General features: G+C 50.3%; 6 protein-coding genes across 6 annotated transcripts; 4 read left to right on the forward strand and 2 right to left on the reverse strand.

Moving 5' to 3' along the window:
• Nucleotides 1–651: 651 nt before the first annotated feature.
• On the forward strand, nt 652–2,253 carry ASPSYDRAFT_154957 (sugar porter family MFS transporter; the record flags this gene model as incomplete). Its single annotated transcript, XM_040842415.1, has 2 exons — nt 652–767; nt 828–2,253. 2 exons carry the CDS (start codon nt 652–654, stop codon nt 2,251–2,253), a joined length of 1,542 nt encoding a protein of 513 aa, XP_040700787.1.
• Nucleotides 2,254–3,065: 812 nt separating this feature from the next.
• On the forward strand, nt 3,066–4,772 carry ASPSYDRAFT_1107190 (uncharacterized protein). Its single transcript, XM_040839914.1, has 3 exons — nt 3,066–3,152; nt 3,253–3,359; nt 3,426–4,772. The coding sequence occupies exons 2-3, from the start codon at nt 3,280–3,282 to the stop codon at nt 4,600–4,602; spliced, it is 1,257 nt and encodes a 418-aa protein (XP_040700788.1). The 5' UTR covers nt 3,066–3,152; nt 3,253–3,279; the 3' UTR covers nt 4,603–4,772.
• A 169-nt stretch (nt 4,773–4,941) lies between these two features.
• On the forward strand, nt 4,942–6,249 carry ASPSYDRAFT_91287 (putative sulfate/molybdate transporter; the record flags this gene model as incomplete). The annotated part of the gene is made up of 1 exon (XM_040852463.1): nt 4,942–6,249. The coding sequence occupies one exon, from the start codon at nt 4,942–4,944 to the stop codon at nt 6,247–6,249; it is 1,308 nt and encodes a 435-aa protein (XP_040700789.1).
• A 184-nt stretch (nt 6,250–6,433) lies between these two features.
• ASPSYDRAFT_155641 (uncharacterized protein) lies at nt 6,434–6,745 on the reverse strand (the record flags this gene model as incomplete). Its single annotated transcript, XM_040842475.1, has 1 exon — nt 6,434–6,745. A coding segment is annotated over one exon (312 nt), but the record flags the coding sequence as incomplete, so codon positions are not given.
• Nucleotides 6,746–6,967: 222 nt separating this feature from the next.
• Nucleotides 6,968–8,203, forward strand: ASPSYDRAFT_1107694 (phytanoyl-CoA dioxygenase family protein). The gene is made up of 2 exons (XM_040839915.1): nt 6,968–7,912; nt 7,940–8,203. The coding sequence occupies exons 1-2, from the start codon at nt 7,199–7,201 to the stop codon at nt 8,135–8,137; spliced, it is 912 nt and encodes a 303-aa protein (XP_040700791.1). The 5' UTR covers nt 6,968–7,198; the 3' UTR covers nt 8,138–8,203.
• On the reverse strand, nt 7,965–10,030 carry ASPSYDRAFT_47257 (snoRNA-binding rRNA-processing protein UTP15). Its single transcript, XM_040847401.1, has one exon. The coding sequence runs from the start codon at nt 9,884–9,886 to the stop codon at nt 8,270–8,272; it is 1,617 nt and encodes a 538-aa protein (XP_040700792.1). The 5' UTR covers nt 9,887–10,030; the 3' UTR covers nt 7,965–8,269.
• Between the last annotated feature and the right edge of the window lie 2,144 nt (nt 10,031–12,174).

Raw genomic sequence — 12,174 nt, forward strand, 5'->3', positions numbered from 1 at the left:
ACCATGGACCCCTGTTTGAATCTGGAAGGCACGATCAATTTCCATGTTAGTGGTAGAATTATATCGCACATATGGTAACTATATCATGCATGACCCGCGAGTTGATGGACTGATTCTAATCACTTCTCGCAGAATCAGGAGCCATCAAATATATTAACGCGCATGATTGACGGCCATTGCCTTGATAGCCAAAAGCCTCTGTTATACACATAACAGAATATGCTGAGCCTCGATCTCGCTTTTATGTTTTCATTTTCTTCCAGTGCTTATAGGTCTTTCACGACGAGTAAGTATCCTTGCCAGACGACACAACTCGGCCGCAGAGTGAAGCGACAATCTGAGATCGCAGGGGTATTTCCGAGTTCAATTTTTCGTGTTAACACTGGGCTCCACTATATTTGCCGTTGCTGCTGAATTTACTACGACAGTTCCGCTGTGTCATAGTTGGAGACAGTCGGCTGTTCGGCTACATGGCTCGCTCCCGACGGGACTGTTAAGTCCGCGGGATATTAGGGCTAATCGTATGCCTCAACCCCAGTTACCCCAAATTCTTTGTACCGGAACCGTGGGAAAGTATGGGGGCGTTGATATAAACCTCTGTCTTCGGTATGTTTGTTCTGGCGCAAGGCACTCCGGGACCTAGCGAACACAATGCTTCGAGGACAATCGTTACGTCTGGCCCAGGTGCTTCTCACTGTTGCACCGGCCTTTATCACTTATGGTTACAATCAGGCAGGGGTAGGCCCGCTGGCTACTTTGCAAACATGGTATGAATTCCAGTTGTATTATGTACCAAATTGATCGAATCAACAGCTCACGTTTTCCAGGGTCCATATGTTTCCTGAGATCGATACGGTCAACACCGACGGTGCTACCAAGGAACGAAATTCGACAAGCAAAGGCGCAGTCATCGCCTCCGTCCAACTGGGGGCACTATTAGGCGCCCTTTCATGCACGTATCTTGGTGACTATCTAGGCCGGCGCAAGACTATATTTCTAGGTGCGGCTATTGTTGTCATTGGCGAGCTGTTGGAGACTTCAGCTTTCGACATTGCCCAGTTTACTGTGGGTAGAGTTGTACTAGGGTTTGGCGTTGGACAGCTAAGCGCCACAGTGCCCGTCTTTCAGGCAGAGTGCAGCTCTGCAAAACACCGAGGCCAGCACGTTGTTGTCGATGGTATCTGCATGGTTCTGGGCTTTGTGCTGTGCAATTGGATCGATTTCGGACTCAGCAAAACATCCGGTGACAAACAGTTCCGTGTGCCGCTTGCCCTTTCCTTCATTTTCCCTCTGATAGTGCTTTCCTCCGTTTTCTCCCTCCCTGAATCTCCACGATGGTTGGTCCTAGTAGGCCGCCCTGGCGAAGCCGCACGGAGTCTGGCAGCATATAGGGGCCTCCCTGAAGATGACGAGGCTATACAGGCAGAAATAGCAAGTATCGAGTCCTCGTTGGAACTCACCGAGCAGTCCGGCAGCATCACCCTTCGCGAAATTTTTTCCAGGAATGACGAAGACCGTCTCTTCTATCGCCTCGCCTTGTGTATGGTTATCCAATTCTTCCAGCAAATGTGCGGCGGCAACCTAATCTCAACTTACATTTCAACGATCTTCGAGCAAAACCTCAAGCTAGGCAGTGACTTATCTCGGATTCTAGCAGCCAGTGCACTCACGTGGAAGTGTCTCTGCAATTTCATCCCATTCTTCGCGATCGACCGTCTTGGTCGCCGCAGACTATTCATTTTCAGTGGCACCGGCATGTCGCTCTGTATGGTCGTCCTCGCAATCACAACCAGCTTTGACACCAGCAACAAGGCCACTTCCGTTATATCTGTAGCCTTTATCTGGCTATTTAACCTATTCTACCCAATCGGGTTTTCGGGTGCAAACTTCCTCTATTGCACAGAGGTCGCTCCCATGCAACTCCGCGTTGCCATGGCTTCCATGTCCACAGCGAACAAGTGGCTATGGAACTTTGTGGTAGTGATGATCACACCCGTTGCCCTTGACACAATCGGGTACCGATATTATATTGTCTATGCTGTTATCTCAGCCTGCATTCCTATCTCGGTGTACTTCTTCTACCCCGAGACAATGGGCCGCAGTCTAGAATCCCTGAACAAGGTGTTCCGCGATGCACCGACAATGTGGCATGTTGTGGATATGGCGAGAAACATGCCCAAGGGCGATGTGGCCGGAATGGACGTGGAGACAAGTGAGAAAAAGATGAGCGTGGAAGAAAGGGAGCATGTGTAATGATTTCTGATTCTTGATTTCCCGACTCCCAGCCAAGACCATGGACGGCGTATTGTGGAAGGGCCACGGTGGCATCTCAGGAAATATTTGCAAGGCCGATACCTCGAGAGAACTGCGCTTCGTATCGCATTGTATATAATCAATTGCCTGTTAGTAAAAAATATGAGTTATGGACTATGCTATCCTTACATTCAGTAACGCTCCTTCCTCTTGAGAAAGCACCAAACTAGGTACCTCAGTAGCCAGTCGAACCTTCTCGGAATTTCAGCGCACATTACGGTTTATAAGGAATGTACGATCGTGCATTTGAGGAAGGAACGAAGCCGCAAGTACAGTGGTTCAACCCCAGTGAGGTCGGGTGTGCATCACGCCTTCCCGATCCAGCAGTGTATACGCCCTAAGGTATCTTAGGTTGCCCAAATCCATTGGAAGGCGCGATGGACCTCCAGCCTGTGGGCACACTGTGCCTCCTTCCGGAATGGTGCCATCATATAATACTCGCCCCCGTTTACCAACGATGTCATCCGAAGTTCTGTTTCTGGGCTCGGCCACACATTGCCAATTTTGCAAACCAGCACCGCAACAGATTGGATGTTGGCATGCGGCATCAGCAACTTCGCTGGCCTTCTGTAGGCCACTAAGGTCCCTAGAAACCTCGTTTGGAGGGGGTGTTTAGATCGTAGGCACCGAGGCTGCATGACGACCACGCCACCCACACAACCAAATAAGCAAAGATAAAGAACAGTGCAATACCTGCTTCAGATATCCCCATATGTCCTCTAACGTATGGCTGGCGACCCCGCCTGCTCTGCATGCAGGCAGGATCCAAATGCATGTCGCACAACTCACACTTGCATTTCCCCTCTCGTTGTAGCCCACGGGCCTACAATTAGGGGAAGGTATATGTTCTGTCCTGTTTACTGAGTTTTCTATCTCATTCATCGAGTTATTAGCCTCTCTTCATTTACGCCTTTAAGCCCAAAAATGACAAAGAAGCAGAAGAAAAATAAAGTTGACCAAGCCGCGATGAAGGCAAGCGAGCCTGAAATACCCGACGTACCTGTCGAGGAACTTCCAGGAATTGATTACAATCAACCGTCTTCTTCGTGAGTCATATCGAAATATGTCATTATCAAAAGTCCACTGATGAACTGACTTGTCTGCTTGTGCAGTCCCTATGAAATGCCGATAATTACTATCACAATCGGGAGCAAGCTCTACGGTATTCCAGAGTATTATGTTCGCAAGATTCCTCGGCTATCCAAAAATTTGTCTGCTTGGAACTCAGATATCGCGCTCCCGGACATTCACGAGGATGTTGGCCATACCATTATACATTTTTTGTATTCAGGCTCCTATGAGACAATAATCTCGCCGCTTGATCGAGGCGTGGACTGTATTGCGAGAGAATACCGAAGAAGCGTTCTAGTATACGAAGCAGCCAGGGCTTACGATATCCCCGATCTTGGGGCCCTTGCCAGAAAATATATCGAGCATTTTGGCGAGGCCTTGTCTTTGTTCGATATTCTGCGGACAGTCAAAGAAGTGTTCTCAAAGCTTCCAGAAGATGAGAGTTGGCTCCCCCTTTACGTCAAACAGAAATTGAACCATACCTTCCTGTTTGATGAGTCTACCTTCACTGACGATGAGTTCTTTGGCATATTGGGGGAAGACCGTTACTTTAGTAACGCAGTTTTCAAGATGACTCTTGATATATACTCCACCCGTCTACAATTCTTGGAAAGCGAGCCTACCCACCAAAACTCAAATAGTGGAAATCTGGACCTTGAACACACTCGTTCAGAATCTCCGGCAGCAAAGCACGACGCTGAAAAATATCCACCCATGTATGACGCACCTGTACCCGAAGAGCCGGTATCCGAAGAGCCTTTTGCGGATAATTCTTCGCCAGCTGAGCTATATCCTGACGAGTACCGCCCACAACCGGAGCCAGAAGCAGCTTCACCACAGCCACTTTCTGTTGACGATTACGCCGAAGAGCCTGTAGCCGAACCATGTCCTGTTGAGGATCACGTACCGGAGGCCCCAACTGCTCCTGTGCCGGGTTCTGTTGATGATTATTCCGACGAACTTGCAGCCGAACCATGCCCCGTTGAAGACTACGTACCAGAGCCCTCGTCACCTGAGCCGTATCCTGAACACTCACAGGCAGAGCCCACAACTGAAGAGCCTGCATCCCCTCTTGAGCCACATGTTGTTAGAATGTCGACTTCCGCAAACATGATGGCAAACATAAGCCTGTATAACGATTGGGAAAAGCTTTCAAAGAAAGGGAAAGTCAAGAGGCGAAGAAAGCTCAGGATGATGGGTCTTCCGGTTCCTAAATAGGAGTGGCAGCTTGGGCTTTAGTCTGAGGCATAGTATATGTTGAATTTATATTGACATCTGGGTAATCCATCTTCACAAGAGCTGTGTCAGTAGAGGATTGAGGGTTGTTTTTCCGCGGGGATTTACGTCATGTGGTTGAGGTCACATCTGTGATATGCCTGATTGGGACTAGGGTCGATGCCTGAGTATAAGACCATCCCCCCTCACTCCCACTCTTGCTCCTCTCTTCCTTCGGCTTATTTACGCATCGTCACTTTCATGGTGAGATACTAGATATCTACCAACGCATCGTCACTTTGAGAAATTAATTTCATTGTATCATCTCTAACAAACACCCGGATGAATCTCCAATCCCGGCTTCGGTCCATTACCAAACACAACGTCTCCACGTTTCGGCGGCATTATGTCTCTGAGATCGCGGGCTCCCTTGGAGACCTTGGAACTTTCCTTCCAATTGCATTGGCCCTCGCCTCAAATGGAACGGTCTCCCTAGCAAGTACTTTTATATTCTCTGGTCTATTCAACATTTTGACGGGCCTCTTCTTCGGCATTCCACTACCAGTGCAACCGATGAAAGCTATTGCCGCAGTAGCTATCGCTCAGTCCTTCTCCCCCGGCTCCATAGCAGCTGCCGGGATATTTGTGGCTGCTGTCCTCCTCGTGGGGAGCGTGACCGGACTCCTCGAATGGTTCACCCGTGTAATTCCTATTCCTGTCGTCAAGGGGATCCAGGTCGGTGCCGGACTGTCATTGGTGATGGCAGCCTGCACAACCCTGCATAGCCTTGGATGGATTCACCCTTCGTGGGCCGACAACCGTCTCTGGGCAATTGGTGTCTTCATCGCACTTCTTCTCACCAACTCTGCTGCCAGACGCCTGCCGTACGCCCTGGTTGTCTTTATCATAGGTATAATCCTGGCGATCATCCGCAGCGCGCTATCGTCTCATCTTCCCTCGTTTGCATTCTGGCATCCGTACACCGTGGTTCCAGTCGGCAATGAATGGTCCAAAGGCGCCATCGATGCCGGTCTCGGCCAGCTTCCGCTCACAACATTAAACTCTGTCATAGCGGTTGTGCATCTCGCCGCTGACTTGTTACCATCTGTCCCGACTCCCTCTGTAACTGCCATCGGCCTCAGCGTCTCCTTGATGAATCTAGTCGGTGTTTGGTTTGGCGCTATGCCTGTCTGCCACGGCTCCGGCGGGTTGGCCGCGCAATACCGATTCGGCGCACGCTCAGGTGCAAGTGTCGTGTTTCTCGGAGTGTGCAAGTTAATACTTGGTCTTGTATTCGGGGAAAGCCTAGTCGATTTATTGCACCGTTTCCCGAAGGCGCTCCTAGCTGTTATGGTTATTGCGGCTGGTCTGGAGCTAGTACGCGTCGGCGAGAGCCTGAATACCTCTGGCGCGCGGGACCTGGGAAGACATGCTGAGGACGCGAATGATTCGTCTCGGTTCCATCTAAGCGAGGATGAGCGAACACGTAGGTGGATGGTCATGATGGTTACAGTAGGACTATTGGTCGGGTTTAAGAACGACGCTGTGGGGTTCGTGGCGGGTATGCTGTGTCACTGGGCCTATGAGTTACCGGATCTTGTAAACCGTGCAAAACGCCGCTGGTCAGAGGGAAGAGTTCGATTGCCATGAGGGCAAGCATGCGATATACCCTATATACCTGACGAGAACGATTCTATACAAGTTGAAACGATTGCGCCAATTACGACATTTCATGACTAGATAAACAAAACAGAACATATAGTAACATTTCAAATAAATTTCATGGCGTCATAAAATCATCCCCATTATCTTCGCATCACTCCTAAATCAATCTTCAGCCGGTTTTCTCAAAGTCGTCCTCCTCGTCAACATCCTCAATCCTCCTCGTCATGCCCTCGGATTTCGCATCAGGCAAGGCTGCTAACTCTCGTCCCTGCTCATCAAACCGGCGCTCCTCGACGATAACGGGCTGGCCAAGGTCTTGCTGGATGGTACGTACGGTGGTTGTGCCGTCGGGCTCGGTGTGCGAGGTGGTGGTGTAGCGGTGGCCGGATTCAGTGTGCTGCTGGCCGTCGGAGCTGTAGCTGGAGCTCGAGGCAGAGTAAAAGGATTGGGAGGTGGACTGCATGTTGGACATTTCGTAATTCGTTGGTTCCACTGACTTGTTCGGATGGATAGAGATGATGTGGTTTGTCGTGAAGAAGGGGAGGGAAATGAGCGGATATATAGGCCCTGTGTGGCGAGGGTTGATGTCATTGTTGGGGTTATTTTATCATACATAGTAACCGGTAACCATGATGCAAATCTGTTGGTGAACCAGGTACCAAACAGCTCAAAAAGTACCTAATCTCGAGTCATGACTACACTCCATTCTCTGTATAGAGCTGGGCCACCTGCAGCTCCAAGGCTATCCCTAAACCGGGTAGGTTGAAGCTATCGCCAACCAATCTGGAACCCCGCAGATAAGCGCATAAAAATCTCCCCCGCTTTTCCTCCTCCTGCTCCCCAACACCTCTCGTCCCTCCATTCCACCTTCATCTCCACCTGGTTCTGAGTCCTCCAGGAAAGAAAGAAAGAAAGAGGAGCAACAGCAGGAAAAATGCCCGGTCTAACCCCCTCCCAACTAACCTCCTTCCACGAGAACGGTTATCTCGTCCTCCCCAGCTACCTCTCCCCCGAAGAAACCGCCTCGCTCATAACCGAAACCACCTCTCTCCTCTCAACCTTCGACCTCTCCACCCACCCCCTAACACAATTCACAACCGGCGACGACGCAAAAGACAACAAGCCCCACGTCGGCGACGACTACTTCCTAATGTCGGGCGACAAAATCCGCTTCTTCTTCGAACCCGATGCCTTCGAGACGGATCCCAGCTCAGGGAGCTCAAAACTTACTCGCCCCAAGGAAACAGCCGTCAATAAGATCGGGCATGCACTACATTCTCTCTCGGGGCCCTTCGAGGCTGTGACGCTGAGCGAGCGGAACGCCGGTATCGCGCGCAGTCTGGGCTTCCGTGATCCGAGGGTTCTGCAGAGTATGGTTATTTGCAAGCAGCCGGGGATTGGTGGTGCGGTGCCGCCGCATAAGGACTCGGAGTTCCTGTATACGAGTCCGCCGAGTGCGGTGGGGTTCTGGATTGCGTTGCAGGATGCGGGGCCTGGGAATGCGACGCTGGCGATGTATAAGGGGTCGCATCGGAGGCCTGGGGGAAAGGTTGAGAGAAGGTTTGTGAGGAGGTATAATGAGGATGGGGAGGTATGTGGGACGGAGTTTGTGAAGAATGAGGGGGCAGAGTTTCCAAAGGATTTAGAGGTTGGGGATATAGATGAGGAAGGGGAGGTGGAGGTTTTGGATGTCAAGGCTGGGTCGTTGGTGCTTATTCATGGCAATGTTTTGCATAAGAGCGAGAAGAATACCGGGGGGAAGAGTCGGTATGCGTATACGTTTCATGTCATTGAGGGTGGTGAGGGATGGGAGTATGATGGGCGGAATTGGTTGCAACCGCCGGAGGAGGGTTTCTCGAGGTTATACAAGTGATCTCGTAGATAAAAGATGGAAAGTTGATGCATGTTATTCGTTGCATTACTATATCAGAAGTGCTGTACAAATCCGTTTTTTACCATCCCAACCTTAACTCCAGGCCATGTAAAAGATTGTATCTATGTCATGTTATGCGCGCAGCATGTCTAACATTCCCTTCGTCTCGAATGCTTGGTGCGCAAAGTCCACCTCGTCTCGCACGCGCCAGTGTAGCCGTTCCACCATCGTGTCGATCTGTTCTGACTGCCCGAGGTTGCCTGAGTAGATGTCCAACAGGTTCATCGCAATTTCGACGCTAAGCGCCACGAGCCTTGGCTCCGTGATGTTCTTGTATATCCACTGCAAGACCGGTTGGAGTGTCACCTCATCTCGTCCCCGCAGCGCCGCACGCAGCGCCGAGCGATGCCGAAGCTCCGAGAAAAGAGTAAGTTGGGAAAGCTTGTCATTTGTAGCGAGGACGTGGTCAAGGGCAGCGGAGTAGCGTCCCTTGCGGAGGTCGAGTTCCCAACCTTTCTCCTTCTTGCGCCTTCTTGCCTCGTTTCCATCAATGACAATGTCCACGCCCTCGCCAACGAAGTCCAGTCCGCGCCAGCGTCGCTTCCAGGCGGAGCCCTTTTGCTTCTTCATCTTTTTATCGTGCTCCTCAATCCTGCCTTCAAGTAGAGCCTCCATCTCCTTCTTTCGCTCTCGCTCCCGCGCCTTCTGCTGTCCGGAAAGCCGTGTCTTGATCGAGAGAAGACCGGACTGCATACCGACCGCGATGTGTTTGTCTTCCCGGGCTGATCCGGATGTTATCGCACACAGAGATAGGATCGGAGACTGGTACTTGAAGCCGGCGACGACGTTCCACCCGGTCGTCTCATGAACCTTCAGGTGACCATCAAGGGCACCACTCAGTAGCCGCTGTCCGTCAGAGGCCAAAGAAAGCGAGGTAACCGTCTTCTGATGGCTCTGAATCATATGCAATGGTTTTCCAGCGACAATATCCAAAACAGCAATCTTGTTGTCCGCCGCAGCAAGCACCGTCGTCCCCGTCGGCATCGGAAGAACACTTTCAAGCGGCGCACCCATCTTGAATGTCATGGCAGATCGGCCCTCCACACGAGGGTCCCACAAGCGCACCGTTCTATCATAACTACCAGAAACCAACGAGCCAGATGAAGCCAACGAGCCCGGCATGAATGACGCAGTGCGCACATAATCGGAGTGGCCAACAAAGGTCTTGATACTGCTCTCACTAGGGAGATCCCACAATCGCACAGTGCGGTCATCACTTGCTGAAAGAACAGATGTCGGATCGCTGGGCGAAAATTTGCTCACCCAGACGGGCTGCTTGTGGTCTTTCCATGTCTTGAGAATCGCCCGTGACCCGACGTCGAACACCTGTATTGTGCCCGTGTCATCACCGGCCACGAGAATCCGGCCATCGGGACGAACATCTGTGCCACGCCCAGTATCATCGAATCGTGTAATCGATCGGAGGAGTTTTCGTGTGCGGATAGAGTAGATCTGGACGCGGGCGCCAGTTGTGACGGTGAAGACGTCGGGGGGCTGCGTTAAGGAGGGAAATGCGGAGGCAGATGACGGTGCAGAGGGCTGAGTGATGGAATTCACAGGGCCGTTTGCCGGTGAGGGAATTAGGAGAGGGTTTTTGAACGTCTTCCAGTGTAGCTGCTCGGGGCTTAATTGCGATGCGGGCAGCTGAGGCAGCTTGACCTGCGTCGGCGGAAGGACGGGGGCCGCCATGGTTGGTGTAGAGAAGGGAGACGCAGTCAATCGAAGGGCGGAGGTGGGCGGATGGTACCGCGATCGCTCTTGGGCGCTGTGGCGTTATGTGTCTCAGTTGAACCTAGATGAGGTCGAATCTTGACTTTTGGATGGATTTTTTTTCTGTTATCTCAATCAGTACGCTACGCCTAATCGGGTATATATTACCGTTAGTGCGGTGTGTCACTTACGTATATATGTAATTTAAACAACCTGTCGACAAGCAGTGATCAAGAGGATGAGCCGCTTACCAGATATTTGGGAAATATTTTTATTAATAAGTAAGACCTAGATGGTGTAGTAATAGAAATTTAGTATCTTTTGGGGGTATCAACCCTTTTTGCCCCGAGTGAGTGCACTGAGCGGTCCCTTGATTACTGGAAATAAATGCTGTACCACCTACTTGTTACTTCTGTGTACTTACTGCTTCAGGCTTCTTCTTCCCTTGAACTTCATGGTTAATCGTCAAATAAATGTCAGCCTAGTTATTTTCAAGCCACAGAAGAATAGTCGTTCAGTATCCTTAGATATTAGAGTCCGTGGAGCTTATCCCTGCTTTGCAGCCAGGCATCCTCAGTGCATACAGGTGCCCCAGAGGTTCAAGGGACGAACACGCGGCGGGTTACCATGGAAATGGCCTGGTAGGATAGGCAGATAACTGTTATCATGATAGCCGTGAGTAACTGACTCGGTCTTGTTTCACTCCGTCCTCCTTGCATCGTGCTCGCTGAGACCTATCTACAGAACGGACCAGGCCCGACTCTCGAGCCAAAATTCCCAAAGGATACTTGTTTTACGACAGAATAATTATTAGATTTTTTTGTGCTCAACTAAATACTAAATTTGTCCTATTTCTGCCAAAATACAGGGAGGGCTCAGTACTCTGATAGCCATGACCAGCGCCAAAGAGGGGAATAAGCTCGCAGTCCATACTTCGGATGGTTTAAGGGATCTTGAAGCTATCAAGAGACGGTGCCACACGATGTGCCTTTTGTGGGGATTGATCCCACTATCAGTTGTGAACCGGCATTTAGTGAACCCCTGGCATACTGGTAAGTTGACTATCATATTTTACCCCAACACCTATCTATCCATGTCATCACAGTTCTTGGATAGATATCCAGTTATATCCATAAAGACAATAATGCACTTGTTCAACTCTGGGTTGAGCAGCATATATTGTTTCCTGTGGGTTTGGTCGACGCCTCTCTAACATAACAGGTTTTCTGGTGGTGTTGCTCACGGGTTACCCCCAATGAATGGCCGGGCAGCCCGGCCATGCGGGATTTGCTCGACTCGAGAGTGTAAGCCCACTTGGTATAATTTTGTCTTTTGAACGAGCGTGCTTTGTGTTATGGGTATAAAATCCCGACATTTTCGATTCGTGTATGCTAGACTTGACAATGGGATATGTCAACGGTGTTCTTGATATATATACCATCGTCTGTAGTTAGATGCTATAGTTGCGCCGATTATATCGAACACACCACTAGTATGCCTTGATAACAGGAGACCTTTAATAGCCACCTGATCCAAAGTTCCCTGTAAGATCTGGAAATAGGCATCTACACACCGGTACATGGTGAATGTGGAGTCTACAACGTTGATGAATGATGATGGCCGCGATGGATCTTTAGTGGGTCGTTTCAGGCACAAGTTGATTCCCCATAAAATCTCGGAAATTCAGAATGCAGATTGCGGATTGCAGAGCCTAAAGCAAGGCTTTAGTGGTTTCTAAAAGCTCAATCTGACTACAGTGGATACGAGATCATACAACATCGATTCAATGACCTCGGCCCATTCCTGTAATCGCCAGTCAACAGCTGAAGCTTGACCGCTGCGTGGTGTTTTGCCATCCTTTGGAATGTACTACCACTGCAATGGGAAGGAGACTTGCGCTGTCAAAGCGGCGGTCATTGACTCCACACTCCACAGCATCAAACGAGGTCCAGAACTTGCAGAAACTCCAGAAATATGTGGCGGCATGAAGATGACAGGGCTTAGGCGCAGGCTAACGCGGGCTGGGATTTAGTGAGATCATCGCGTCAGGCTTCCGGATTCCTTGATTTCGGCCGGTCTATTTTTACTCAGGCAGCAGAATTGACCACAGTCAGCTTCTTTCCGTCGCGCTTTCTGGTGGAGCAATGTCTGAACACCTTCTGCCTTGTCTCAACTGTGGCAATTCACTGGAAGCCCGTCGTCTCTGGTGGTTTATGTGCAGCTTCATGGTTGTGCCGGTAATTTTACAGTCACAAGGCGTACTGAGA

The sequence above is a fragment of the Aspergillus sydowii genome (assembly GCF_001890705.1).
Source record: "Aspergillus sydowii CBS 593.65 unplaced genomic scaffold ASPSYscaffold_8, whole genome shotgun sequence".
Taxonomy (NCBI): Eukaryota; Fungi; Ascomycota; class Eurotiomycetes; order Eurotiales; family Aspergillaceae; genus Aspergillus; species Aspergillus sydowii.

Coding starts and splice junctions, on each gene's coding strand:
- ASPSYDRAFT_1107190 (XM_040839914.1), top strand. CDS start 3,280: ATGAAGGCAAGCGAGCCTGAAATACCCGACGTACCTGTCGAGGAACTT. Junction 3,360..3,425: donor TACAATCAACCGTCTTCTTC/GTGAGTCATATC, acceptor CTGCTTGTGCAG/TCCCTATGAAATGCCGATAA.
- ASPSYDRAFT_47257 (XM_040847401.1), bottom strand. CDS start 9,886: ATGGCGGCCCCCGTCCTTCCGCCGACGCAGGTCAAGCTGCCTCAGCTG.
- ASPSYDRAFT_1107694 (XM_040839915.1), top strand. CDS start 7,199: ATGCCCGGTCTAACCCCCTCCCAACTAACCTCCTTCCACGAGAACGGT. Junction 7,913..7,939: donor AGTTTCCAAAGGATTTAGAG/GTTGGGGATATA, acceptor GAGGAAGGGGAG/GTGGAGGTTTTGGATGTCAA.